At 42.5% G+C, this 27967-nt stretch overlaps 1 protein-coding gene across 8 annotated transcripts in view; it reads left to right on the top strand.

The window, feature by feature from the left end:
• The window catches only part of Dgki (diacylglycerol kinase iota), a 441511-nt gene that overhangs the window by 302515 nt on the left and 111029 nt on the right, over positions 1-27967 (top strand). For all 8 annotated transcript variants that reach the window (XM_032906753.1, XM_032906748.1, XM_032906750.1 and 5 more), the window contains one exon: positions 15700-15800. In XM_032906753.1, the coding sequence (XP_032762644.1) occupies positions 15700-15800 (101 nt within the window). The remainder of the gene's footprint in view (positions 1-15699; positions 15801-27967) is intronic.

The following is a 27967-nucleotide window of genomic DNA, read 5'->3' on the forward strand; positions in this document are numbered from 1 at the left end:
GCCATCAGTTTAAGCTGTTAATCTCTGCAGTGGGAGTGTGGATTCTTACGCACTGACCTTAGAGCCTGTAGCCCAGCTTAAGAAGTCTTTTTAGTTTGAATTTGATAGCATCCTCCAGTTTATCAATTGGAACAGCTTGGCTTATTTTATTCCAATCTGCACGTGTATATTTCTTCTTCAGTGTATGTCGGCTGGGGCTTCCAGGATGATATTGAAAGAGTGGTCACTTGCTTTGCTGTTGGTTTTAGGAAACCGTGCTGCTTTCACTGTTAGGTTAACTGTTTGAGATCCTTTATTTGTTTAATTTATGTGTGGGCGTTTGCATACATGCATGCCTCTATACCACATGCATTCCTGTTGCCAGCTGAGGCCAGAAGGGGGTGCCCAATCCCCTGAAATCGGAATGACAGGTGGTTATGAGCAGCCATGTGGATGCTAGGACTCTAACCCAGGTCCTCTGGAAAACAGCCAATCTTCTGAATCAAGCCCGGTTGTAAGTTTCTTCTGTTGAAGTGTTATCTATCAAGGGTTTTGTTTGTTTGTTTGTTTGTTTCTTTCTTTCTTTCTTTGTTTTTTTTTTTTTTTTGTTTGTTTGTTTTTTTGCGAAAGGCTCTGATATTTGTTTGGTAGAATTTTGCCAGTGAGTGAAACCATTTGGGCATTAGGTTTTTTTTTTCCTCTCAACCTTTACATGTAGATCACAGGAGCTGGAGGGAGAGAGTCAACAGTTGGAAGTACATAATCCTCTTCCAGATGGCCTGGCTTCACAACTGCCTGTGACTGTAATTCCAGAGGACCCGACAGTACCCTCTGACCTCCCTGGGCTCAAGACAAGTGCATGGTGTGCATACATGCATACAGCCAAATAGTTACACACAGAAAGTATAAACAATGAATAAGCCCTTGAATGGTAAATAAAACTATTTAGAGTCTCTAGGATTATTTATCTCTCTATCTCTCTAGGTTATTTATCTTTACCTTGGTGAATCTTTTTAGAGTTGTTTGATATTTTCAGAGAACCTGTGCATCTCCTCTGTGTGGGCAATTAATGTGTATGGAATTGACAAAGTGGATTTTTCTTATCGCTTTTACTTCTGTGGAGTCTGCAGGGATAGTTCTCTTTTATTTCTGATATTTGTAATTCAATGTGTCTTTTGAAGTTTTTGTCAGTCTTGGCAGAGTTATTTTATCCCCAGCCCCCCGAATTGTTGGTTACATTGGCTTTCCTGGTTGTTTTTCTGTTTGAAATAGAGTTGGCCTTTGGCCTTCATTGCTTCCTCCCTTCCTTTCCTGTTGAGCTCATTTTGTTTACTTTGTTTACTCTTGTTTTAGTTCCTTAAAGAACTCAGTTATCCACTCCCCTTAGTAGGCAATTGGCATCATGAGGTTCAAGCCACAAGTTCTATCTTCAGTCAGGGTTGTGGCTGCAATTGCTTCCTTGTTTTCAAATCCTTCTTGGTGCTCTTCCATTGGACAGTATGGTTATACTATGTCTCTGGTATCAGACCTAGGCAGGGTCTGTCCTCGGGCATTCAAGTAGATGTAGATGCTGGTGATATAGATGATTTAGATGTAGGGGATGGTGAGATAGATGATGTTGATGTAGATGCTGGTGATGTAGATGATTTAGATGTAGGGGATGCAGATGCAGATGCAGATGTGCTTACAGCACAGAAACCTTTATGAAGCTGCTTTCTGAACCACTTCCTCTTGGAAGGCATTCCTCTTCAGTCCTCAACCGGAAAATTCAAGCTTCAGTTACTTCCCTATGATCATGTTTCCTTCTGTGACAGAAAGAGAAACAAAGAAGGTTGAGCGAACCCTCTGGGCATCCAAGTTCCAGAGAATAGAAAGGAGATCTCATTCTCGATGTCAGTAATCTTAGCTGCCACAGGGCCTTTGCCGTGGTGTTTAGCAGCACACAAAATGGCCCAAATCTGAAGTGTGAGTGGATGAGGGAGAAGAAGCATTAAAAGAGAAAAAAGATTGAGTTTTCTCAGTGAGTCAGCATTCTGAAGTGTCTCTTTCCTGAACTTGAGCCAGAGTCCAGGCTTTTTTCCCCCCACCTCTCTCCCTGCTTGCCCCTGGCATTCACTTTTACATTGGATGCTGCTGGAGTCCAGATTGGTCTGTGGGAGGGGACAGTGAGGGAGCACACCAGCCGGGAGACGATGACCTGCATTCTGGCCCTCTCTACCAGTCTGTTGCTAGTTTTCACCTTCCAGAGATCCCTTATGGCTGCTTTACTGCTTTAGCTAGGGAGAAAAAAGGGTGGAGAGGCTTCCTTCTGTAAGATAACCGGGCCACCATGCCAGGCCTAGAGCTGGTCAGGTCCCTCATCCCATGTCTTTCCTCACTCCCTACTCAGCACATGCCACAGCTCAAGGCAGCAGAGCACCACTGCAGACACCAGGGCGTCCTACCTGCCGCTGACATATGTTAAATAGGATGCGCCATCCAAAGGTATAATTTACACACACACAGGATCTGCCTGGCGCTAACCTATGTGGGTTTGTTTGCTGCCTGAGGGGAGGTAAACATATTGGAAGGACAGGGTAACTTGTCATAGTTGACCCCAGGCGGAATGTGATCCCAGCTTTGCGAAATTGATTTGGATAAATGGAGGCTTCTTGGGAAAGGGTAAAAGTAAATTGATTTTCTTTGCAGAAGTTAAAGAGTCCGAAACATTGTCCCAGTGCCATTTTTAAGATTTTATTTGGGGCTGAATTTAAGAGCTCCATGGCTAAAGACGTGCAGATGCAGAACCGAGAACCTTCAATCTTGGTGGCTGGTCTGTGGTTTAATGTCTGCATACCTCTGAGTGGAGGAGGAAGCCAGTCTCTGCTGCTCGTTAGAAAGTACCGTAATTGTCTTCTCTAGCTGGTCACATCCGAACTTCCCCGACTTAGCCTTGTCCTGTGTCCTATACAACATCTGCCTCTCTTGCTTTTGGGACCCTGACACTGTAGTTAGAAAGGAAGACGTGGAGTTGGAAGACACACATGCTGCAGGACACCTCTTCCTTCCTTTCTTTCTGTCTTTCCATAAACTCCTCCACTTCATCAAGAACGGTATCGGGGAGCAGCGTGAACACTGCTGACGGCGTCTGCATGCCTGCCTCTGTGATCTTCGGGTTGTGCCTCCAATGCCAAAGGATGGTCCCTCACCTGTGGCTTGATTTCCACAGACCAAGCTCCTGATGGAAATGCACTCTCGCAGGCCAGCCGAGCTTCTAGAATCTGGCAGGAAAATGTCCAGATTCAGATTCATGGATTTAAAAATTTGTAATATATTTTCTGGCTCAAAAACAAAACAAAACAAACCACAGTTTTGAGGACATTGAAAGGTCCAGGTACCCCAACGTATTTAGGTCATTTATTTACAACTAACTATTCCTTTTATTATATCCTTGTGCAATTACCTCTGAACAGTGTGATTGTATATACTTTTTTTTTCTTATAATTTCAGTGAGCCTACATCACTTCTACAGAAGTTAAAGGAGCCTAGAGGTTTCTCTTTTGAAAGAACAGGTGAGCAGTGCTCTGTTTATAGAATTGGAAGGCACCAGATCCCAAGGTCAGACAGTGAGGCAGGGTCAGTTTCACATTTTCTTGGAAATGAAGCTATTTGTTCTCTAAGTATCTGCCAGGCTTTGCCCGTTCCCACTTGCCCTTGTCTCTCCCAGAACTGTGACATGTTGGGTGTTATCTGACTAGTCATCTCATTCTGCTGCCCACCTCTTCTCGTTCTTCACCCCGGTAGGCCCATGGCTGCCCTTCCACAGTCGCCCTTCCCTTTCCTCTCCCTCTGCCACTCTTCCCTGCTTGTCCATACGGAAGATATGCTAAACGGAAAATTACTAGGGCAGAGCACATCAGAATTACTCTGGCTCTGTCCCAGGCTGTCTCCAAACCAATGTCAGGCTGCAAATCCAAATAACAGGCTTCCTTATGCCATGCAGGTTTCCTCTCGAGCTCCTTCTCTGTCTCAACTTCATTCCTATCCAGGGGGTGTCATGACAGAAGGGCAGGGACGCATAGGTAAACAGAGCACAGCTCTCCCTGCTGACCAATACTCCAGGCTTCTAATGTAAATATCTTGATGACCCTGCCTTTGTCCATACACTGCGGAGCCATGGATTCGTAATCCTTTTACATTTTGTTTTTAAGACAGTTTTTAAAATACAGTCAATTCTTGGGATTCTTGTCAGCCCTGAAGTTCTGTCATGGTAAACCCAAGGCATGACTTTAAATCTCATTAAAATTTGCCTCAAGAGGAAACATCCACAAGTTTGGTTGTAGAATTGTAGGTCGCCTTTGGTTCTGGGTATTGAGCAGAAGGCTAGGCACTGTACTGCCTTGGAACACTTAGTCAAGGCCAGACCACGCTGCCTGCAAGAACCCACGCGAATGCTTACACTTGGTCAGAGAGGTGATCCGTACTTACCAGGCATCTTATACAGTGACCAGCTTAGCACCTTAATCATTGCATTGGGTAGCACTTACTCTTATGCCTCTATCATAGATGAGGAGACTGAGAAGAGTGGTAGGAAGCCTGCTTTCTAACACTCTGTAAGTCAATCAAGTAAGGATTGAAACACCAGCCTGTCTGCTCTGAGGCCAACTCTCTATAGTACTTAAGGTGAACTCATCATCACTATAAAGTCTGGTCATTTGCAGTGTGTGAATGTGTGTGAGTTATGTGGTTTAATCAGATTGTACCATATACACTTTTAAAGCAAAAGGTAGATGTGGATTATTAAGAGTTCAGTTTTACACATTTTAGATGCTTTGATTCTTCGAAGTTACAAGTGTTGCTATAAGAAAAGATGTACAAAGATACCCAGGCTTCTGCCTATAGTAAGGGTCAGCATCAGATTACCAGGAAGAGTAATGTGTACGTCCTCCTGCAGTGAGGGTCAGCATCATGATCACCACGAAGGGTCATGCCGCTGAGGGATGGCTTCTATGGTCTCCTATTACAGAGGACAGTGTAGGGTTCAGGATCCAGTACATTTACAATGCCCAATGCATTAAGGATTCCCTGGATTTTAAAAATTATATCACATTGCTTTTAGCATTTATATTTACAGATGAATTATTCATATCTGTGTAGGTGAATGAACAATTTTAGGACTCAGCACTTTTTGTATAGGAAGAGTTCACCTCAAGAGTAAGGCGACTATTTGGGGCTGGTTTTGCTGGCTTGGGTGTATGGGGCATATGGGGCCATTGTCAAAATCATCTTTGGGATAAGAGAGAAAAGGTTTCTGAATTATACATACTCTAAGTGTATTATTGGGTAGGGGGAAAGGCATGAGAATACTTTATATGTATTTTGTAGTAAAAATGTTTTGTTAAATTTTGCATTATTTATTTTGAGAGTTATTGTGCATATGTACAGTCACACGAGTCAGAGGGCGTTATGGGACTTGATTACTATTTTTTTCTTTTCACAACATAGGTTCCAGGAACAGAGCCAGGTGGTCAGGCTTCCCAGCAAGTGCCCGTACCCCCCACTGAGCCATGTTGCTGGCCCTAACAAATACACACTTTAAACAATAAAAATAATTTAAGTCTGGGAGATGTAACTCAGTGAGAGAATATAGACCTAGCATTTACAGAAGCCTGGATTTGACTCTTTTGTACTGTAAAAAGAAAGCCAAACCTTAAAAACCTTAAAAAAAAGTTCAGCAAACACAAAGGCATGGCTTCAGTTTCTCTGTACAGCATGTGTCTTCTTTCAGAAGACGTTGAAATTGGGACCTGAATAGTCGCAGCAGTGGAGTATCAAGTGGACAGGGGTTTGGGGGACATCTTGAAATTTGGGAAAGTGATTTTTTTACTTCGTCAACACACACACACACACACACACACACACACACACACACACACACGCACGCACACACGCACATTGTTAATTGCAGGATTAAACTAAACAAGTTGACCCTCACTGCGTTTGAGCTGATACCCATATAAATTTGCTTGGGCTTCTTTAACAGAGCACTACAAACCAAGCAGCGAAGTCATGGAATTGTGTTTGTTCGTAGTTTGGCAGGCTAGACAAAGGTGCGGCCAGGGCTGACTTCTGAACCCTGTCTCCTATACTTGGAGATGGCATCTTCTCCAATTGCTCTCATAGAGTTTAACACCTGTGTCTACCAGATCCTTTTTTTTTTTTTTCAAATAAAGAAAATGGTCTGTTGTGCTTGCTTCTTCCAAAATAATCTTATTCTTACTTATTTCCTCACAAAACACCAATTCTTTGCATATTCCAAGTCATATTCTGAGATGCTAAGGATGGCTGTATAGATCAGCTGGGGGTGGAGAGCACAACTTGGCTCCTAGCAGCATCATACTAAACACATTGGACCTGGATTTTAGCTCTCTCTCTCTCTCTCTCTCTCTCTCTCTCTCTCTCTCTCTCTCTCTCTCTCTCTCTCTCTGTGTGTGTGTGTGTGTGTGTGTGTGTGTGTGTGTGTGACTAGCAGTTTGCAAATGGAGCCTAACATCTAGCACTTACATTAATCATTTAATTCCTGAAAATAATTTTTATTAAAGGTATAAAGGAGGTGAAGGAAATTACCCTTTTACATAAGTGGATTTTCAGAATTCATTACACGGGTTCAGAGTGAGGTTGTTGGCGTGTCTCCAAATTCATTCTCTATAAAAAAAAATAAAGTGGCCGGACAAGAGGCATGGTAAATTTAGTTCAGATCTGAACTCCTAAGACATTGTTGTAATAAAATAACCAGGAAAGGGCTTATGACTGTAAACGGAAGGGGAGAGTTTGTTTTGATCATCTCCACAGACAACAGATTTATTTATAAATGGATTCTCTACCCAGGAAAGAAATCTTCAGGATGTTTTTTAAATTCCACATTCAAGAACAAAAGAGATGCGTTTCATCCTTTGCTCTAGCACTGGAATAGTTAGTACCTGATAACAACAAGAACTTATCAATAAAAATTGGTATTTGAGGGCCTGGTTATGTATGTATGTATGTATGTATGTATGTATGTATGTATGTATGTATGTATGTATGTTACATTACTGACATGGTGATGAACCACAAAGGACATTTCATTCATGAGAGAGTTTGAGTTCAGTTAGACCAGTTAGACCAATTCAGTTGCGTTTTCCTGGTCTGTCCTAACATCCTGAAGTGAAAAGAGAGTTGTTACAGGAGGCTGGTTGGTTCATCTGCACAGAACAGTCAATACTTAAGCAACGGTCAGTCTGGAGCAAAGAAATAAATCAGCACAAAGAAGAGAAAGCATCCGTTCCCAACCAATCAAGATACAGCACTTTTCTAGAAGTTTCTTTGATAGGTAGATTACGTTTAAAGTTTATAAATCTGCTTATAAAGCATTTTTGTGGGTCAGTGAGATGCCCTGGCAGCTACAGGCACTCCCTGCCATGCATGCCTGATGACTTGAGTTCAGACCTTGGAACCCAGTAGAAGGTAGAAAGAGAGAATTGATTACACAAAATCACCTCTAACTTCCACATATATGCCCAGAAATGCATCATGCACATAAGCACAATAATAAAAGAAATAAATTCTAAGCACACATAAAATATTTATGTGCGCTGTTGAGGCATTTAAGATAAATATTTCTCATGCAATTTTTAAACTAATCTTGTCAGTTTTATTAGTTACTTTTCGCACTGCTTTGGGCAAATGCCTCACAGGAAAGGACTTATCAGAGGATGTACTTACTTTGTCTCAGACAAGGGTAGTCTCCTGTGGTGGGTAAGGCCTGGTGCCTTAGAACATCTGTCAAGATGTGGCCTGAGGGGTGTGAGGCTTTTTGCTCACCTCTGGGCAGATTGGAAACAAGAAGGAGAGTTCCAGTGGTCATCTGGTTTTCTCCTTTTTCACCTTCTATTGAAACTTGTTCCTAGCCTGTTTGGTGGTGCCATCCAGGTCAGGGTAGGTCTTACTCTCTCAGCCCTGTCTAGAATCACATCTTCACAGACACATGCAGACGCTGTGTATCTCTTAGGTGATTCTGAACCCAGTCAAACTGACAGTGAAGCTTCATCATCACATCTGGCCCGTGCTAACTTTTTATTTTCCTCATTTAGAATAACGTAGCAGCTCTTCTCCTAACCACGTCCGTTTCTCAGGAAAGCAAGTCTAATGCAGGATTTTCAGTGTCTCCTTTCAATAGGACCATGCGTGGCAGTGCACCCATTCCAGTCTTTCCTGACCCAGTGGCTTAGAGGATAGCTGTATGACTCACTCTAGCTATAGCAAAATGCTCAAGGCAGGGTAACTTTATAAGGAAAAGAAAATTTAATTTCTTTAGCTCACAGCTTTAGAGTCTATTCAAACAGCATGTCACGGACTCAGTAAGGGCTCACCTTGACTACCGTACCTCATGCAGACCACAGCGGCAGCGAATGAGTGAGAGTGAATGAGAGGTCTCCACCAAACATGAAGGGCCAAGGAGCCTGGAGTCTATGATCCCTTCCAAGGCCAGTGCCCTTCACCGACCTCTACTTCTGTCATGGCCACACCGTAATCCTCTGGAGGAACCACACATGGCAGTAGTTACATTGGCTTTTCTCCTGTTACTGCTTTGTGCTTCTTGGCTCTTGCTTTTATTGTTTCGATGGAGTATTTTCAGTCATAAGCAAACAGATCTTAATTCTTAATCTTTTCCCCTGCTGCTCTGTATATGAAACAAGTGTTGCAAAAGAAAGATGGCGATTTATTTTGCCCGATTTTCTGGGTGCATTCATTCAAATAACACTTTTCAGTTCACCCACGGACTTTGAGAGTTTGGAAAGGGAGCATACATGCCTGCATTGGGAAGCTTAGTCCCAGTGCTCATCCTGTTACGTGTGAAAAGCCACACATTTTCTTCTGTCAAATGACATTTTTTTAAGCCTCTCAAATCATAGCACCCTCCCCCACCATACTGTTCTCCAACAAAAGGAAGCTCCATTTGTCAGTTGTGAATATAATTTAACAGGATAATAAACCGTTCTGGGATTGTAAGCCCAACGGAAGCTTTTTAGACAGCAAATAAGTATGGACCCTTTGTTTGCTAGATAGACGTCGGGAATGTCTGTCTTCCTGAGCACAGGAGAGCCACGGTCATCCTGATGGCATGTGACTCGCATTATTCCATTATGTCTCCTTGGCTCCATCCCAAGAACTTGTTCCCATCGTTCTCCTCTCGGGCAGAACAACAAAGGAACTCTCCCTGCTATTGCAGGCTACAGTCCTGAAAGAACCTCAAGCCGGAATTTTAGGCTGGAATCGTCAGACGTTTTGTTTTAGTAACTAGGAATCCTCTGTTGCATGGACTTGCTTCTTAAGATTAAAATGACTTTGGCCTAATTTGTTGGAAGCAAAGAGACTTAATTCTGCACTTACTTCAGTTCAGTTCCAACTGTTACTATGTTATTTTTATTGTGCTTATTACAAAGTTTTGGTTTTATTTTTCATTGTTGTCTATTCATTGTATGGGGTACTGGGTTACAGAAGGAGATCTTCACTGTGTAATGTACCTTCAGCATACAAGTAATATAATGTGTTGTTCTCAACTGGATTTCATCCCAGCTATTCAAAGTGGCAGAACTTTTAGTACAAAAAAAAAAACCCCACATTTTCTTCTACACTGAGTCCCACCCATCCTCATTTGTGGTGTGTTAGCCTCTTCTTCACCTCTCCTCTTGGCATTTTCCCAGTGTTCATGCTCTTCCAGCATGGAACATTATATGACTGTGTTAGGGGGGCACATAGAAACATTTTTCCTTGAAGGTTGTCAGCTTGGCCAATAGAAGGGCCAAGAGAGTCCACACCCGTTAGAATTATGTTTGCAGATGGCGTCTGATCACAGGTAGAGATTCTTCTCCACTTGTATGATAGCTTTAACATGTTAAAAGCTTATCATATGTTATGAGAGATAGGAGAGCTGTAGGTAGAATTCTGGATCCAAGTGTGCTCATGATTTAACAGTGGAAGGAAGCAAAATCCTCCTGTTCCGATCATGTTTTCATTTCAAACAGTGCGTCATGGGGATTTTAGCTGCAGGGAGCTCCTCTAGGTTCAGGGCGATGGTAGTATTTTGGTCTGTGGGAAGTGTAAACATCAGAGAAGCACAGATATTAGAAAAATGTCTAGAAGAGGAGGGGCACAAGAGGGAAAGGAGGACTTCCTGGAAGCTTGGGTAGGAAATCAAAAAACACCTTCCAACAAAAGTCCAAGGGGCAAAGAGCTTCTGGGAGCAGAACTAACCACAGTGTGAAATGCTGCCCAAGTGTGAGTTAGGCTGAGAAATGAGAATGGGATTAGCCTGCAAAAATGGAGCAGAAGGAGGAAGTAGAGATAAGACCTAGCCATGAACCCATGGAGGGGAAGCAGTAGTTTGGCAGCCGGATGTTTATAGCATCAAAAGTAAATGTGACTCTAGTTTGAGCATGGAGCAGTTGTGGTAGTTTGGTGTGGTGCAGTTGTGGTGGTTTGGTGTGGTGCAGTTGTGGTGGTTTGGTGTGGTGCAGATGTGCTGGTTTGGCGTCATGCAGATGTGGTGGTTTAGTGTCATGCAGATGTGGTGGTTTGGTGTGGTGCAGATGTGGTGGTTTGGTGTGGTGCAGTTGTGGCGGTTTGGCGTGGTGCAGATGTGGTGGTTTGGTGTGGTACAGATGTGGCGGTTTGGTGTGGTGCAGATGTGGTAGTTTGGTGTGGTGCAGGTGTGGTGGTTTGGTTTGAGTGTGGAGTAGATGCTTTTTTGTAGAACTCAGGACCACCCCCAACTCAATGGCGGCCTGACCTACAATGGGCTAGGCCCTCCCACATCTATTACTAATTGAGAAAATGCTCTAGAGGCTGGCCTACAGCCCATCTTAGGAAGGCATTTTCTTAACTGAGGCTTTCTTCTCTCACATGGCTTTAGCTTGTATTGGGTTGACATAAAACTAAGTAGTACATCCCTATACAGAAATATGGGCAACCTGTGGAGGATTCAGCAGTAACACGAGTCTGGTAGGACGATCACCTGACAGCCCACCATTAATGTAAATTTTGAGTTATTTCTACTGAGTTCAAAAACTTCTGCACAATTCTAGAACCCTGAGGCATTTTCTCACATGTCCAGCAGAAGATAACTGAAGATGAATGTTGTGTAATGAGTTAGCAGGTGTCAGAATTCCATTTTAAATCTCTGCTCAGAAACGTTGATTCAATTTGTTTTATTGTAGAAGCCTTCTTGGAAGTATTTATATTTAGATTCTTTTCAATGTCAGTTGCAAACAATGTCCAAAGGAAACTTTCAGCAATTTCTAGAATATTCCTGAAGGAAGCTTCAGTTATAACTGTATTTAAGTCGAGACCCACTTGGCAGCTGGTATGAAGAGTTAGTGGTTGGTGTCCCTGGATTACTGTCCTTTGACTGAACACCATGGATCCTCAGGTGGACTGTTGGTCTTTTGGGTAAACAGTTCTAGTTCTCAATTGTCTTTTCATCTATGTGGATCCCACTAGAGGTACAGTGACGGGTGGGGAGATCATAACCCTGCGTGGATTTACCTCCTGATCTACCAATCAGAGAGAACACAGAAATGGACAGCCATGTCAGAACGGAAAGCTGCAATGTGAAAGTGCCAACCTTTCCTGAAGCCTCATGGCCATGGTGGTCCAGGGTGTCCCATAAATACCTACCGGAAATGATGGAAAGGTGGCACTCTGGGTGCTGGAGTTGCAAAGAAGTAACCCATCCCTATTATGTTTTCATGTTAATAATTAATATTTCAATGATGGGCCCATCATAACATAAGGACTAGTTGAACGACTTCTATTAAAGATTAGTTAGAGAGCCAGGCATGGTGCTACACATCTTTAGCCCCAGAACTCAGGAGGCAGAGGCAGGTGGATCTTTGAGTTCAAGGCTAGCCTGCTTAACAGAGCAAGTTCCATGACAGCCAGGGCTACAAAAAAGAAATCCTGTAATACCTTGAAATGAGCCATCTGAGAAATCTTAATTAAGACAGGAGATTCACAAGGTATAGTGTGTAGAATATTTATATAACTTTTAGGGTCCTGTCTGTAACATGTATCAAGATGTATATACTTAACGTCATTGAGTAAAGTTTCTTGCAAACATTCACTGTCTCTAATTTTTTGTAGTTTTGATCAATAGATATCATAGATATATAGCTCTGAATTTTGTCTCCCTTGAGTTTGATCCATAGTAACACAGAGAGAGAGAGAGAGAGAGAGAGAGAGAGAGAGAGAGAGAGAGAGAGAGGAAGAGAGAGAAGAGGGAGGTGAGGATTACCAGCAGCATCTATGAGGCAACAGAGAGTAAGTAGTAAGAGAATGGTCCTGAATACTAAAGAAGTTGTTGCAATGGATGATGGTCCCTTTCCTTCCCACCTCACAAGGCAACAGCTATGTGTCGTATAGCTAAGGGAAGTGATTATGCAGTGACTTTTGACTCTGTATAAGGTTTCAGAAGAAATTAATATGAAAAGGACAGGTTGCAATCCCCACCTCAATAGAAAGGGCAATTCATAAGTTTCTGGCTCTCTTGTTGGAAACTCAAATGCCCTCTGGAAGCTAAGTTTAGAATTCTTGATACAATAATGCCTAAGTCAGTCTGGGTTGCTTGGAGATGTTGGTTGGCATGGAGGCAAATTTCTTTATACTCAACTTAGGAGTCCCTTCTATGCTCTACTAACTTCCTTGGCAAAATGTAATTTTAGAAAACTAATGGCCGGGCTATTCCCCAGACTCCAGGGAACAGCTTTGCTGTCCTCCACCTCAGTCAGCCAGTAATGGGACACTAATGTAATGTGACACAGGGATAAAATTGAATTGCTTGGCTTTCACTTAATTTCAATGCACTTTTTTGTCCCCTATGTTTTTAGCTGTCCAGTTCCTTGCCATTAGCTGGCTTTGTGAAATACCAAGTTGGAGAATATTCCTGAGTGTAGAATGTCAGGACACCATATGAAAAAGACATTGCCCCTTCCCCCCAGACCCTCAGTAGAAATGTCTAGGAAGTTCCTGTATCAGTTCTAAATCTTCCAGTGTCTCACATAGCAGATGCTATTGTTGGGCAGAACCTTGTTTAGGGAAGAAATCATCAGAGCAATTATCACAATGGTATTAGCTACTGCCTCTTTGACACTTAGAATATTCCAGGCACCTTTTCAAGGTGTATCACATAAACTGATTGGTTCTCATGCTGTTTATGGTTGATCCTGTTGTCACCATCTTACAGATGAGTAGACTAAATCACAGATGAGAAAGGAGGTAGAAGAACTTTGCTTCAGATCCAGCCAGTCTGCTTTGGAGCCCAGCTTCTCTCAACAACTGGATTTGTTGCCCCTGTTCCAAATCTACTGTTTAGGCAAGGGTCAAGAATGATTGGAAGGGAATTTCCATTACTTAGTCCATGGTCTGGTGCCTTAAAAATTATTAATGGGTTTCTGTTAAGTCAACATTTTCCTTTTAAGGTTTTAAGTCATCATTTACTAGGAAGCCAAACACATGATAGCTTAGCTAGAAGGCTTGGTTTAAGAAAGCTCTTACTGGTGTCTGTTTTAAGTACTTGCAAGAAGGTGGGAACTAAAAGCAATAAGAAGGTGGATGGATAAGAGAATCTAATGCTGGCTAGTGACACAATCATTACTTAGCTGATTGTCTTGTTAGAAGAAATGAACTAATATGTCAGTTCACTTGGGATCTACAAAACTCTATTCAAACAGTTGATCCTATAGTATGTCCCTAGAGGGTTTCATGGAAATTTGGAGCTTAGTGTTTCCAGAGGCAGCATCGTATGGGGTGGAGTCAGTGGGCAAAAATGTGAAGCCGGGAGTTAAATGTGGGCAGACAGGGAGTAGACTCTGATGGGGCTGGGGTGGGTGTTACCCATGGAAGTAGAAGCAAGGACTGGCCATCAGTTCTCTACATTCTGTCTATAGTTGGCAACTATTTCCCTAACAAGGTCTCTAGTCCTGTTGGCGCTGGACTACTGAAGACAACTAGTGCTCAGTGGCATTTGATCCACCATTATCTCTAAAGAATATTTACACAGAACTCATTCCACCCTATACTCACCTCCTGCCTGTCATCACAGAATGTGTAGACATTTCTTTTACATTCACAAACTTCTAAGTGTTACAATTTAAAAGTAGGAATTTAGGCCATATATGGTTTTCCATGATGTCACAGCCAAATTTCTCTTTTAAGTCAATATAGATCTATGCATCCATTCGCAACACCTGCCTCATGTTTTCTTGCTAGGCTGTGTCACAGCTTACTTAACAAACCTCATGTTTTATTTATTTATCACTGACAAATAAAACACTCTTGACACTAGGTAGAGATCAGCTGACCTTGTAATGGCTTTGCTGTCTTAGACAAGGACTGTTGGTTTTATTTATCTGTAGTCTCATGGTTTCAGTGTCTCAGAGGAGTAGTATATAATAGTAAGGCCAGAATGAGTGTTGGGAACTACCTCTGCCATATAGAGCTATATGACCTTAAAAATCACTTTATATTTTGAAACCACCATTTAATCAGTTGGTGAAATGATGCTTGTAGGCGTGTGACAGTAGGTCTGGTCTACTGACCTGTAGCTATTCCATCAAACTAGCTCTCTTCTCATCATGACTAATATACTCATGTCAGATTTATTCCCTGGGCTTCTACTGTAACCAGCACAATGTCAGTAGATTAGCTACCCAATGGTCATACTTTGAGTTATGGACCACCCAGCCATCACATCATGTCCAGGGCTTGCTCAGGATTAGCCTCTGTGTGGTTTTGTATTGGCACCTTTTCAATATAGTGTACCTCATGTATGCTAACCTGCTAGAATTTGTAGACTTATATACTTACATTGAAAAACATAAAATTTCTCTCTCCCTTTCTATTGTTGGCAATGTTTATTACCATTTACTATTAAAAACAAAATAAGCGGCAGTTCTTGTGTTTGAGAAAGTTTTTTTTTCAACCAATGAAACTAAATTATTCTCATGGACCAAAAGGAATACATTGCTCCATAGAGGAGGTGATAACCATTAAGTTTGTTTTCATTCAACTCAGGCCTAGGATTAGACCACTTGAAGATGTATGTGACTTAAGACACAGAATCCAGGCAGGCAAACGTGGTGCCTCAGTGAATGTGGTGCTTCCTGATTAAGTAATTAAAACATATTCTGGGCCAGCCTGAAAGAGTTCTTTCAGCATGACCGTGTGCTTCTTTACAAGGCACCTCACACACAGCTTCAACTGATATCATCCCTTAACTGAGTGGTGCTTTCAAAGACTCTCAACAGGATGGCAAATCTCAACCTTGGTCTTGTGTACTCTAGATGTACTTTTAAGTACATTTTTTCACCGTTGACTACTATAGACATATTTACTACTATTTTGGAGCACTAACATGTTCTCATTATTTGTCATTACTTATTTATTATACAACAACACACATGATCTTATTTGAAATTTTGGCAAACTAATAGCAAATATTCTAGTCCCATGCTCTTACCTAAAGTGCAGTTATATTAAGTATCTGGGAAAGGACTCTTTAGATAACTTTCATGGTTTTTCTGGTTCGTAAACAGACCTTTTAACCCACAGGAGATTCGATCACCCCTAGTCTCTCCAGGACCCTTTCTCACTTTCCAGTTCCACTCCATCACTGTATCTGACCACTCGGTTTTTGTCTTGCAGTCCCCAGTCTGTCCCAGATCGCCTGAGGATCCGCGTGAACAAAATCAGTTTACAAGACTATGAAGGACTCCACTATGACAAGGAGAAACTCCGGGAAGCGTGTAAGTTACCAGTGCCTAAGGGGCACTTGGTGAGTCTCTTTGGTGTCTGTTCTTCCGTGTGTTGATGGGTAGAGTCATTGGTCCTCCCATCCAAAATTAGAGCTGGAGAAGGGAAGAGGGAAGTGCAGGTAACAGGGAAGCTCCTGGTGAAAATCCCTATGAGCCAAGGAAATGGGAATGGTGAAGAGAAATGGCGAAGCTGGGTGTTGTGACGTGTGTGATCTTGGTTTACGCACCTCTGTAGTCTCGGCTTTATCTAAAATGAAATCTACAGGTTGACACAGAAACAACAGGAACCTCCACAAATTTCTTGATGGAGCTTGCTTTGTGAAATGATTCACGTGTTTTCTTGATCATCAGTAGAGTTATCTGGAAAGGCCCACCCATCCCTTCAGCTCCTATACTGTTGTAGGCTGTCACACCAAGGACCATGATCCTGGAATGTGACGATGAGGTGATTCATTGATTATATTATAAGGAGGTCTGTTTCTGAAGTTGTAGTTTGTGTCAACCTATGAATTATGTGAGTGTTTATATTCCTTGTGTATCCTTGAAGGCACAGCTAATTGTTAATCTGTGTCACCAAACAGTACTTAGTGGACATTTTTTATATTCTAATCACTATTTAGATCAGTTTCTACACCATGATTGATGTTTAGACATCATAACTAAATTGATATTGTAGGTGCTACATGTATTAAGGTTCAAGTTAAGATGCCTCTTACTTGTGGGAACCAATAGTTAGGTGCAATAAAATGGGGTAAGGGAAGACCAGTACTCAAGAAAAGAGACATGGGTGTCACTAGAAAGAAGGGACTTAGTAAAATCAATGCTTGGTCAAGCCTTGTATCAATTGGCCCACGGTGGACCTGAATTGTAAAGAGGCCAGTGCTTAACATTAGGGAAAATGGTGCTGGGGAGGGAGGGCAGCAAAGTATTCCTGGGAGAGCGGCTTCCAAACTCTGCTTCCTTAAGACCGAACTGGAACAAGCTTTATCAAATGGAAATCCTCAAGGAAGATCTTTTAGTTGGTTGTTAGGGTTTCTGGGATCTGCAGATGGTCGTGAGCAAGGAGCCTTTTCCTGGTAGGTTGCTCACGGAGCCTCTGAGAAATTCTGTGAGGAGACTACTTTTTTGACTCTCTGGTCTGCTGTCTGCTTTAGTGAGCATCCTTTGGCACAGACATCAGTACCTTACGTCTCTGTGGGCCTCCTGCTCTGTCCCTCCGTCTCTTTTCTTTGGCAGGAAAATGTGAACCGAAGAACAGAGGCCATTCCCTGAGTCTCTGAATTTCTTCCTTTTTGTTAAGAATCCATTGTGAACTCTGTTTTCTGATATAAATGAGGGTATAAGGGACAGATTAGTACAAAGTCCAATTTAACCCACTGACAGAGGAGCAGGACGTGTAGGAGGAGGTCTGGCTACAGCTGGATTGAACTGACTTTCTGAAACTACTCACAGAGAATAGCAGCGTTCCACACCTCCCCTTTCCTGGGTTCCAAACTAACAGCTTCCGATTATTAAAACACTAAAGGCTTCCAATTATCAAACACCAATAAGAGATAATGCGTCTCAAGTCATGCTTTGCAGCTTCTCACCCACTGTGGAGAACTTAGCTGGGAGTAGGGTACAGCTGAAGGTTTTGGCTGACAGGAATTTTGAGGCTTATCTGTAACGTTCAATTATCTGTTTTATCTCCTCCACACCCCTATCACTCCATTGTTGCTGGAGGTCATTGTGATTTGAGTTTTTCCAGGAAGATGACATTTCCTGGCAACGGCTTTCTTGACTCATCCTATCTTAAATAATAAAACTTTTATCTGAGCAAACTTCTTAAATTGGGAACAGTAACTTGGCATAAGCACGGGACAGATAAATTCAGCGGTATCTCTGGAAGCCAAGGGAATGAGTGAACTCTTAGAGGGGAACAGAAAGGAGTTATATTAAAGATCTGAGTTTGAAAGGAAAATCAATTGGGAGGAAAAACTGCAAAGTCAGCCCTTCTGCTTATAACAAATGGCGGTGAGGCTTGTAAAACGTGGGTACACAGGGAAGCTTAGCTTTTGAGGCTAAGGATTTACTGACTCTGGTTCTTTTGCCTTGCAAAAAGTCTACCGCGAGACTGACTACAGATCTGCAGAATGGCTGGCAGCCCTCAGGCTGAACGAGAGTGAAGGCCAGTTCAAGTTCATATGCGAAGTGCACACCAAAAGACACCATTTCAGAAGCCTTAATTAAACGAACTTCCTGAAACACATATAGATAGAAAGGGCCCCAGAAAATGTTCCCTGATCTGCATTCCAGATAAACAAACAAACTGAATCCACCCGGAAGCATTCATTTATTGGTAACAAAGTGTCAGCTGAGCAGTGGCTTAATACTGCCTTTAAAATGATAGTTTCCTTTCTTGATAGCAGAACTGAGTGATTTATCCAGGCGCCGTGGGCTGTTTGCCACCGCTATATAATTGTTGGCCATGCGTGTGTCTGGATGGTTGTTCATATTAGATTACAAACCTTGGATGTTTGCTGGGTAACAAAGCCCTGCTGCCATCTTCAACTCAGGGCTCCCTGGCAATCCAGTGTGCCTTATTGTTCTGCTTCTTCCAACAGACAGAAAGCCAACTTTACTCTTTCAGATGCTTTCAAAAGTCTCTCTTCCTTAAGCTCCTTCTCTCCCATGGACCGAGCTCTAATTAATATACAAGCACAGGGTATAAAAATGCTCTACAGCTCGCCCTCCAGCACTTGTTGATAAATTTAATTCTTACTTAAAACATTGTGTCTTCACTGCTTATGATTCATTAGTTCTCAGGGTAAAAGTGATGATTTTCAAGAATATAAGGAAAAACTTAAACCGAATCTCTTATAATGACAACAGAAAATTATTACCGCCAACCAAATGGCATATTCAAATGATTCAGTTCACTAGTACAGCACAGAGGTAATTACACAGTCTATGAAAGGAGAAACAGCTTTCGACACGACACAGTTGTCGTTCTAGCTACAAAAGAGACTTAACTGGACTTACAGTTCGATACACATAATAATTTGAGTGAGGTCAAAATTCTACCTGAATCCTACCCAGGTTTCTTACACTTCACTTTTAATACCAGCTAATTCTACACTTTTTTATTAAGTAAACAAATACAACCTTTAATTATTCTCCAAAAACCCACTGGGGAAAATGAGAAAAGCTTTCTGGAGATACAGACCCCTGACGCAGGGTCCTATGTGTGTGTGTGTGGGGGGGGGACTGTCACATCTGAGCAGTGACAAGCATGTTAAAGACATTGATGTTGAAAGGGAGCAGAAGACCCAAGGTGGTGGGAAAGGTTTGGACTCAAAGCTCAACCCGGAGGCTGGAGGCAGTTTGGATTGGTAAGACATTCGGAAGAGAATCACAGAGTTTTGGATTAAAGGAATGTGAAGCAAGGGAGGGGCACTGTCTGAAAGGGTCTCATTTCAACATCGGTGGGGTTTCTGTGGGAAAACGTTCAAAATGGCAAACCATGAGCATGTACAGGGAGAGGGACAAGGTCTAGGGAGTCCACATTTTCAAGAAACTGTACACGTGAGAGTGGCAGGAGTGGGGAAAGTGCTGGTTGAAGGTTACCTCTAAGAAAGGAGCCCTACACACTAGCAGAGGGCTGCCTTGTCCTGCCTCAGTGGGAGAGGATGTGCCTAATCCTGCAGAGACTTGATGCTCCTGGGAAGAGGGATGGGAGAGCAGCCTCTCAAAAGCGAAGGGAGGGGGGAGGGAGTGAAGAACTCTGGGAGGGGGACCAGAAGTGGCAACATTTGGACTGTAAATAAATAATTTTTTTTCTAAGTTTGGGGGGGAAAGGGAGGAAAGGAGGGAGAGAAGGAGGGAGGGAGGGAGGGAGGGAGGGAAGGAAGGAAGGAAGGAAGGAAGGAAGGAGCCTTATTGGAGAGAGAACCTTATGATCAAGGGGAGATGAGTGGACTCGAAGCGAGAGAGCATGAGAGTGGAGCATCATATCTGAGGCAGCATGGCTGGACTTGATGCAGGAGAACATTAGACATGAGAGCTTTAGGGAAAATGACTCCTGCGGAGAGCAAGGCAGGAGGAGCTGGTTTCCAGAGAAGTTCCTGGAATGCAGAGGCTATTGTGACTCTTGCAGTCTGCTTCTCCCACTGAGATCTGTGTGATCACATCAGGGCTTATCAGTCCCTTATCCCCCCCCAAAAAAATTGGCAGGGATATGTGGCCTGATTTCTGCAGGCCACAGATGTGATATCTTAGAGGGGCCAGTCTCTAAAAGTAGGAGGCCCATGTTCTAACACACACACACACACACACACACACACACACACACACATACACACACACACACACACACACACACCAGCATACAGAGGAATGGGATACAGATGTGATTCTATAGGAAAGGAAAGAGAAGGAGGAGATGTGGGAGGGGATGATGGATGTTGTGGGTCTCTGCAGCAGAGGCCGGTATTTGGATTCTGTATCAGGAAGGCATTGTCACGTAAGCCCGTGTATGTTGTTGAATAACAGTCTGAGTCAATCTAAGTTATCGGGCAGACTACAGAGGGACTGCAGATCCAAGAATCAAAAGTGTTGTTTAAGTAATATCAACAGGTATGAGTCAAGAGGGCCAGGAAGAGTTTTAGAATTTCGAGTTGAATTTATGAAGAAGGATGAAGTTAATAGCGGAGTTAATGACAGAACAGGGACACACAAGGGAGTAGTTTTTGATATTTAAGGTAAGTGAGGGGAACCAGTGGGAAAGACATCAGAGAGTAAAGGTGGGTTTTAGTGGAGTTGTCCCATGGAGTCCCATGGGGCAGTTTAGAGTCCCCCTCACCAGGGTCTTCGGTCACATACAAGGGGATGGTAGAAGATTGTCCATTAAAAAAGACTAAGATGGCCAGGTAGGTTTGGCTTTGAACCTGTAACATTCTAACTCCCCACACTCACTGACGTCAGTTAGCATTGTAGCAGCTCACATGCAGCTTCCTTTTACAACCTTGGCCCATGTACGGTTACAGTTTTCCCATTGGCCAGGCATTGCATTTTGACCCTGTGGTAAGTATTGTCTCATGGCCAGCGTGGCTGACAGCTTATCCTAGAATCATATATGGATGAATCTGAGATGTCAGGTAACCAGCTCTTCAGGGGAGGCAGAAGTGATTACCATAGCCCTGAAGGAAGAAACATAGGGATCTTGAATTGCTGTGGTAATTCACGAGAGTCTAAAATACAAGCAAGCGAAGTCAGTTTGGACCAAATGAAAAGAAAGGCAGGAAGGGGGGTAATATCTGTTGCACATCAAGTGCAGTCACTGTTAAGAAGCCTGTATATGCACCATCTCGGGGTAATGGATGCTGTGGGGATGCCTACAATGCATCATGCATGCTTCCTCAGTATATTGGTTCGCACTAACGATATCAGGCCCACAGTCAAATTAGAGCATTTAGGCGTCTGCACTAATGGAATTTTCTCAGTAAGCGAGTTAGGGGAGACTGCCAGGAATGTTTGTGTTTGAATCTCAGTTGCAACCTTGGCAAAGTAATTTAATTTTTCTGATGATCAGATCTCTCCTCTCTAAAATGAGAATATAATTGAAGCTGCGTAGAGTGTGGGGGCGGGGGCTAAGTGTAATTTTGTATGTAAAGCCCCCGAGGCTGAACCTGACAGCACGATAGCGTTGTGCAAATCTGCAAGTGTGGGCGCCGTGAGGTGAGGCTGCATTGTTTAAAAGCTTCACTGCCTGTCAGCGCATCAGTCTGCAGGTCTGTGAACCAGGTTCAGGGATAGTCTGACATCAGGCAAGCTATATAGTCCACCACTCTCCAATTCACTTTTTCCCCTTGAAGAACAGACTGGGGGGCACTGATGGTCTCAGGGCCCCTGCATTCCTCACTAAAACCCTTAGAGCGATGCTTTAACTTCTATTTTCATAAGCTCTGGGCATCTCTTTCCCATATGCTTTAGATCATTAGTCAATTTGGTGCCAAACACAGTGCAAAACACTATATAGATAATTAGTGTAATGAATTCCACGCAGGGTAACGCTAAGAAAGACGTCTATACCAGTCCACATTTCAGATCGATCTGGGGAGTCCAATGCTGAGAGCGTCTTCCTCTACGGGGAACCGTTTAACGACTGCGGCTTAGAAAGGTTTTGATATTTTGAATTCTCAGAACATGAACCCTCAGACATAGGGGCAAGTGTATCGTGACAGGATGATGGGAAGAAGAACTGGACTCAATCAAGTTGCTTTTATTACACTTCTGCACAATGGTGTGCTGGGCTGACAAGATGTCCATACCCGTGAAACATGTCAGCACCATGCTCACACGTGATTATCTGACCAGATAATTACAATTTCTCTTCCACTGCTCTGAGTTCAGGCTCCTAGATGCATCCTCTGACATAGCCTGTCTGAAATTGAACATTTTGTTTCTTTACTTTTAAATTAACACTCAAACTAGTAGGCTTCCTTATGGGATGTCTATGCAACGTTGCTCTGATTGGCTCTCCCTACCACCCACCTCTGACCTTCATTCTCCTTCTCCCACTCTATGCCTGCACCCTTCAGTCCCCATCACGAAGCTTCCCAAGTCCACAGGGTATGTATTCTGTTGCTCTTCTCAAGTCCTGTGCCACCACGGAACCTTTCACCCCTCCAGTACTTGCATTCTTAGAAAAAAAAAAATGAAAGCAAACAGCATCCTTGCATGGAGGCACACAGTATTCATTTTCTCGGGCCTGGGTTACTTTATCAATTCAGGACTTTTCAATTCTGTCAACCCTCCTGCAAACTTTATGAACTTTTTATTCCAGAATTGTATGAGATTCATAAAGTTTAAAAACAAGACAGGCAGTCCCAGCTTTACACTAATTGCTATAATATATTTCTCAAAGACCAGTGCTTTGTCATGATTAATTAAATCCATAGGCGTTCTGTTCCAAGATCCAATTTAGGGACCAACCCTTCCTGAATCTGTCACATCTACCCAGTGTCCTCTGGACTGTTACAGTTTCTTAGGCCTGCACCCAGTGACTTGGATGAGACTGGCCTCAGGTCCGGTAAAATATATATTCTAATCTGACTTTCTGTGTTGCTTTATTCAGTTTGATCAGAATTATGAGTTATGGAAAGACAGAAGGGAAATATCCTTCCTGACCCACTATCTTTTCTTTTTCTCTTTGGGGAGAGAGGAGAGAGAGAGAGAGAGAGAGAGAGAGAGAGAGAGAGAGAGAGAGAGAGAGAGAGAGAGAGTGTGTGTGTGTGTGTGTGTGTGTGTCTTTCTTTGTGTGTGTCTGTATGGTAGTCAACCTAGACTTCATCATGTTAGGTGTGCTCAGAGGTAGTATGTCTGGGTCACACAGCAATTATACTTCAATTTTTGAAGAATTTTCATATTTCAATAATTTATATTCCTACTAACAATTTTTAAAGTCTGGCCCATTACCTTAGGACTCATCTGATGATGACATAATCTCACATGACATCTCTGATGATGTCACCCTGGTAGCTTGATTAGCTTTGGTTGCTAAACCTTGTGACAAATGGCCAAGAAAACATCTTATGCTGGGAGGATTTATTTTGATCCCGGGTTCAGAGTGTTCGGTCTGTAGTTGGCTGACCCACTGCCTCTGAACTTGTGCTGAGGCAGCTCACTGTGTCAGAGAGAGTGAGCTGGATCAGAGCCATTTATGTTGTGAAAGTCAGAAAGCAGATGGCCAGAGGTGAGAAGGATCCAGAGACAAAATATATTTATCAAAGACATGCCAACGAAGACTTTGTTTCCATCATGTCTATTCAGCTGGATGACTAATCTGGGTAATACTGGTATAGCTACCTCCTAGTAGCACTAACAACTGGGGTCCAAGCTTCTGCACAGTGACCTTTGTGGTGAAGGGCTTCATATCCAAATCATATTTGATTTGGTGGCATTTGCCACCACCACACTTGACATGGAAATTGCTACTATTGTTTTTCTTTAATTTTGTCTCTTTTATTGTAAATATTTTTTCTTGAGGGGGTAGGGGAAAAAAAGAAAATATTTTTTCTCATATAATATACACAGTTTATAGTCTCTTCTCCTTCTACTTCTTCAGTTCCTCTCCCCTCCCCTCCCTTCCCATCCAGCAGATCTACCCCCTTTCTATCTCTCATTAGAAAATAGACATGCTTATAAGGAATAATAATAACATAAAGTATGATAAAAGAAATATCAACACATCAGAATTCGACAAGACATACTAGAAGTTGGAAAAGAGCCCAAGAGAGGGCACCAGAAACAGAGACCAACTCATTCGCACACTCAGGAATCCCATTACAGAACACTGAACCGGATGCCATAATGCATATGTAAAGAGCCTGGTGCAGACCTGGGCAGGCTGTGTGCATGCTGCCCCCAGTCTCTCTCCTCTCTGTGTCCCTATGAGCTTCTATTGTGTCCATACAGTGGGCTTTGTTTTCTTGGTGTCCTCTATCCACTCTGGCTCTGATATTTTCTGCCTCCCCTGTTGTAGGGTTCCTGATCCCCGAGTGTTGATGAGGATAGCACATTTAGAGCTGAATATTCCAAGATTTCTCATATTCTGGATAATGTCTGCTTGTGAGCCTTTGTCTTTGTCCCTAGCTGCTTCAGAAGGAAGCTTCTCTGGTGATGGCTGAGTAAGGCACTGATCTATGAGTATAGCAGAATGTCATTAGTCATTTTCTTGTCACATTTTAACATCTATCTATCTATCTATCTATCTATCTATCTATCTATCTATCTATCTATCTATCTATCTATCTATCTATCTGTCCATCGATCCATCCATCCATCCAACCATCCATCCAACCATCCATCCATCCAATCATCCATCCATCTACCCACCCACCCATCCATCTATTTATTTAAAAATAGTAGCCCTAGGTCTTGGGGCTGTCTAGTTTCAAATTCTTGGTCACCCATATCATGGCATAACCAAGCATCTCTTGGAGTAAGTAAAGCATATCATGACCTTGAGTCAAATCAGATATGGAAATCACTAAGTCTAGGGCATATTTAAAAGGGGAGAAGACAAATCCCCGGAGTGTTCATTGTTCTAACTTGCCATGCTTGACTTTGTTGAAATCAGTATGAAACACTGGCAGAGCAAGTCAATCATCATGTATCTATGCTTCCAACAGCTACATACTGTTACTGGGCATTGACATATGAGACCAGGGCATCTCACAGCACAGTATAGATCACTCAATATGATAGCAGCATTGCGGGGTCAGAAGGCACATCCAGAGAGGTTCTGTGTTCTTGTGGCCCAGAGCAAGTTATTGAACAGAAGAAACACATCATTGTGGCAGAAGCAGACTCTCTGTCAGCAGGTGGTATGGCGCTGGGGTGTGGGAAGCAGGCTGGAGCATAGAAGTGTGTAACTCATTAGTCTCACTATGCCAACTGAACTGAACAGTCTTTCTGGCCTAGTTTTGTAGCACTGGCTTTTCAATGTGTCTTCCCTCTGAGTATACCTATGACTTCATGTACTTCATATCTCAGTAGCATCTTAAGTTTCCACCAAGGGCATACATTTTAACATTCTAACAAACTTAAGTTACTCTTTGGAGCACCAGTGGGCACCAGCTGGCTTCAGTCCCTCTGCTGAGACATTTCTGGTTTTCTTCTTTCCCAACTTTCCCCCCTATATTAATTTTATAAGGCTTCCTTGGGGGCTTTTTAAAACTTTGCTCTCTGCCCTACCCTCCTATCTCATTATTACTATAAGAAAATGTTGTTTGAAAAATGAAATAGAACAAAATAGAAATATTCTGGGAATTGCTTTTTTTCTGTCTGTTTTAAGGACTGGGTAAGCTATGGAAAGACTAAGCACCTGTTTTCCTATAGAGCATCACAAAATGTGAATGGAGGAGATAAACTATATTAGTATAAGAATGTGAAAAGAAACTCTTAAGATCAAAGCATGTGACTGTGGTAATGGCTGACCTTCAGGCTTCGGTTTCTGTATCAGCTGAACTAACTCTTTCTCAAATGGAATCTAATACAATAAAAGTCCAGAAATTGCATTAGACTTGAAGATTCTTTTCTCTGATATGTTTTCTTGGTACATTTCCAAAGTTCCATAGATATGAGCATTGACCAATTGTGCAAGTCTATTTTGTTTCAAGATTTTTCTAAAAGATACATTTCTTTCTATGAACTGCTCTATCTGGAATTTAATTTCCCCCTCATTTAACACGTTGACAATAGAGCTGTTCAGGGGAGATTAGCACTCATTTGATGGAGGAAGGCGTTTCAATTTGAAACCTGTCAGGGAGTTAAATGGCTCCAGCTTGTCCGCTGCAAGCCATGATCCATCCTTTCCCAAATGTTTGTTTCCTGGCCACAAATTGACATTTTCCCAGAGTTCTTTGCTCATTTTCCTTTATCTTTGACTGTATTGATCATTCACGTTTAAAATGAAGTGGTAGTGTGCATGCTAGTAGTTTAAGGTTCATTGAACCTTATTATATTGAGCCAGGAGATTTCTGGACTTTTCCACACATACGGTGAAATTTAACTCTTCTGTCTTCCCTGTGTGGCAGGTAGGATCCTTAACCTCATCTCAGATAGAAAGCAACTGATGTGTAGAAACCATAAGGGATTTGTGCAGGAGGCCAGCATTCTGAATACTCATCTAATTACTGTGCTTTCTGTGTCTTCTATACAGTGGTTTTGATGTTGCCATATAAAATGTATTTTATAGAATGAGGTTCCTATGTTAAGTGTTCAGGAAGCATTCCAAAGTCCTTTCCACATTCAACTGATGTTATCTTAATTTACTGCCCTTTGGTTTGTTGAAAACAACCCAACCAAGTTTTATATCTTCAGCTCCAGATAAATCACCCGTTCATGCATCTAACTTACGTTTATGGACTGCTTTTCATCCTTTCAGCAGCACTGTGTCAGCCAATGGCAGAGTGAGTAAAAGTGCTCGCCATTATAGGGGAAGAATAAATAGTATAGCTCAGCAGAATGTACTATAAAGGAAAGGAAAGCAGGGCAGTGGCTGGGAGCTCCTTTCCTCAAGGTAATCAACCACAGGGAGATTTTCTGAGGCACTGGCATTTCAGCAGAGCACCTAAAGACAAAGAGGGAATATAGATGCCTGAAAGAAGAGTATCCCCAGGTAGAAGAAATGAGAAGCTGAAAGGCCCTGTGGTATAAGTGTTCTTACCATGTTTAATGAACAGCAAAATCCAAGTTAGGTAGAGAGGGGTAGAACGTGATTGTGGATTTGTAGGAAAGGGCCTGTAATAAAATGGGAGGAGAAGCTGTTGGTATTATTTCAAGCATGGCTGACCATCAGGTTTCAAGACTGGCCATAGGGAAACATACAAAGAGACTATGACAGTGGAGGGTTCACATGTGAGGAGTAGGTTATTCCATTAATAGAGTCGAAGGGAAACACTGGAGCAGTAGCTGTGAGCTCACATGTTAAGGCTAAAAACATGTGGCAGAGAGAGATAAAGAAAGGGAGAGAGGAGGGAGGGAGGGAGGAAGAGAGAGAGGGGAGAGGGAGAGGAGAGGGAGGGGGGGGGGGGAGAGAGAGGTTAACTGGGAATGATGTACGCCTTTGAAACCTGAAAGCCCACCTCCAGTGATAAATCTCCTTCAGCAAGGTCACACCTCCTAATCCTTCCCAAACAATTCCACCAAACGGGGATTAAGCATTCAAATACATGATTCTATGTGAGCCATTCTCACTCAAACAACCACACCATATTGACAGTTATTGAATGTAAACTTAAGTGGTAGTTGGTTTCTTTCTGAAAACTTTCTTCTGAGACCCTGGCATGAAATTATTACACTTTGATTTATCTTATTACTATGCAAGTTGTACAATAGCTACCACAGCTTAGTTGGCAACATACTGACTAATAAATAATGGTGCACACAAAGCTTATTTGTTTTGTTCTTCCTACTTTACTGGGAGCTGCTGCTTATATTGGCCAAATACATGACTATGGGAACTATGAAGCATTGTTTCATACAATGTCACCTGCAGAGAAAGAATTTTAACAAAATATTTCTCTTTCTTGCCCGGTTGCAGTGCAGTTTGTAGCACATACCCCGCTTCTTTCTGAACACATCAGTGCACCTACAGAAATGTGCTGTTTAAGAGA

The sequence above is a fragment of the Rattus rattus genome, chromosome 6 (genome assembly GCF_011064425.1).
Source record: "Rattus rattus isolate New Zealand chromosome 6, Rrattus_CSIRO_v1, whole genome shotgun sequence".
Classification (NCBI taxonomy): Eukaryota; Metazoa; Chordata; class Mammalia; order Rodentia; family Muridae; genus Rattus; species Rattus rattus.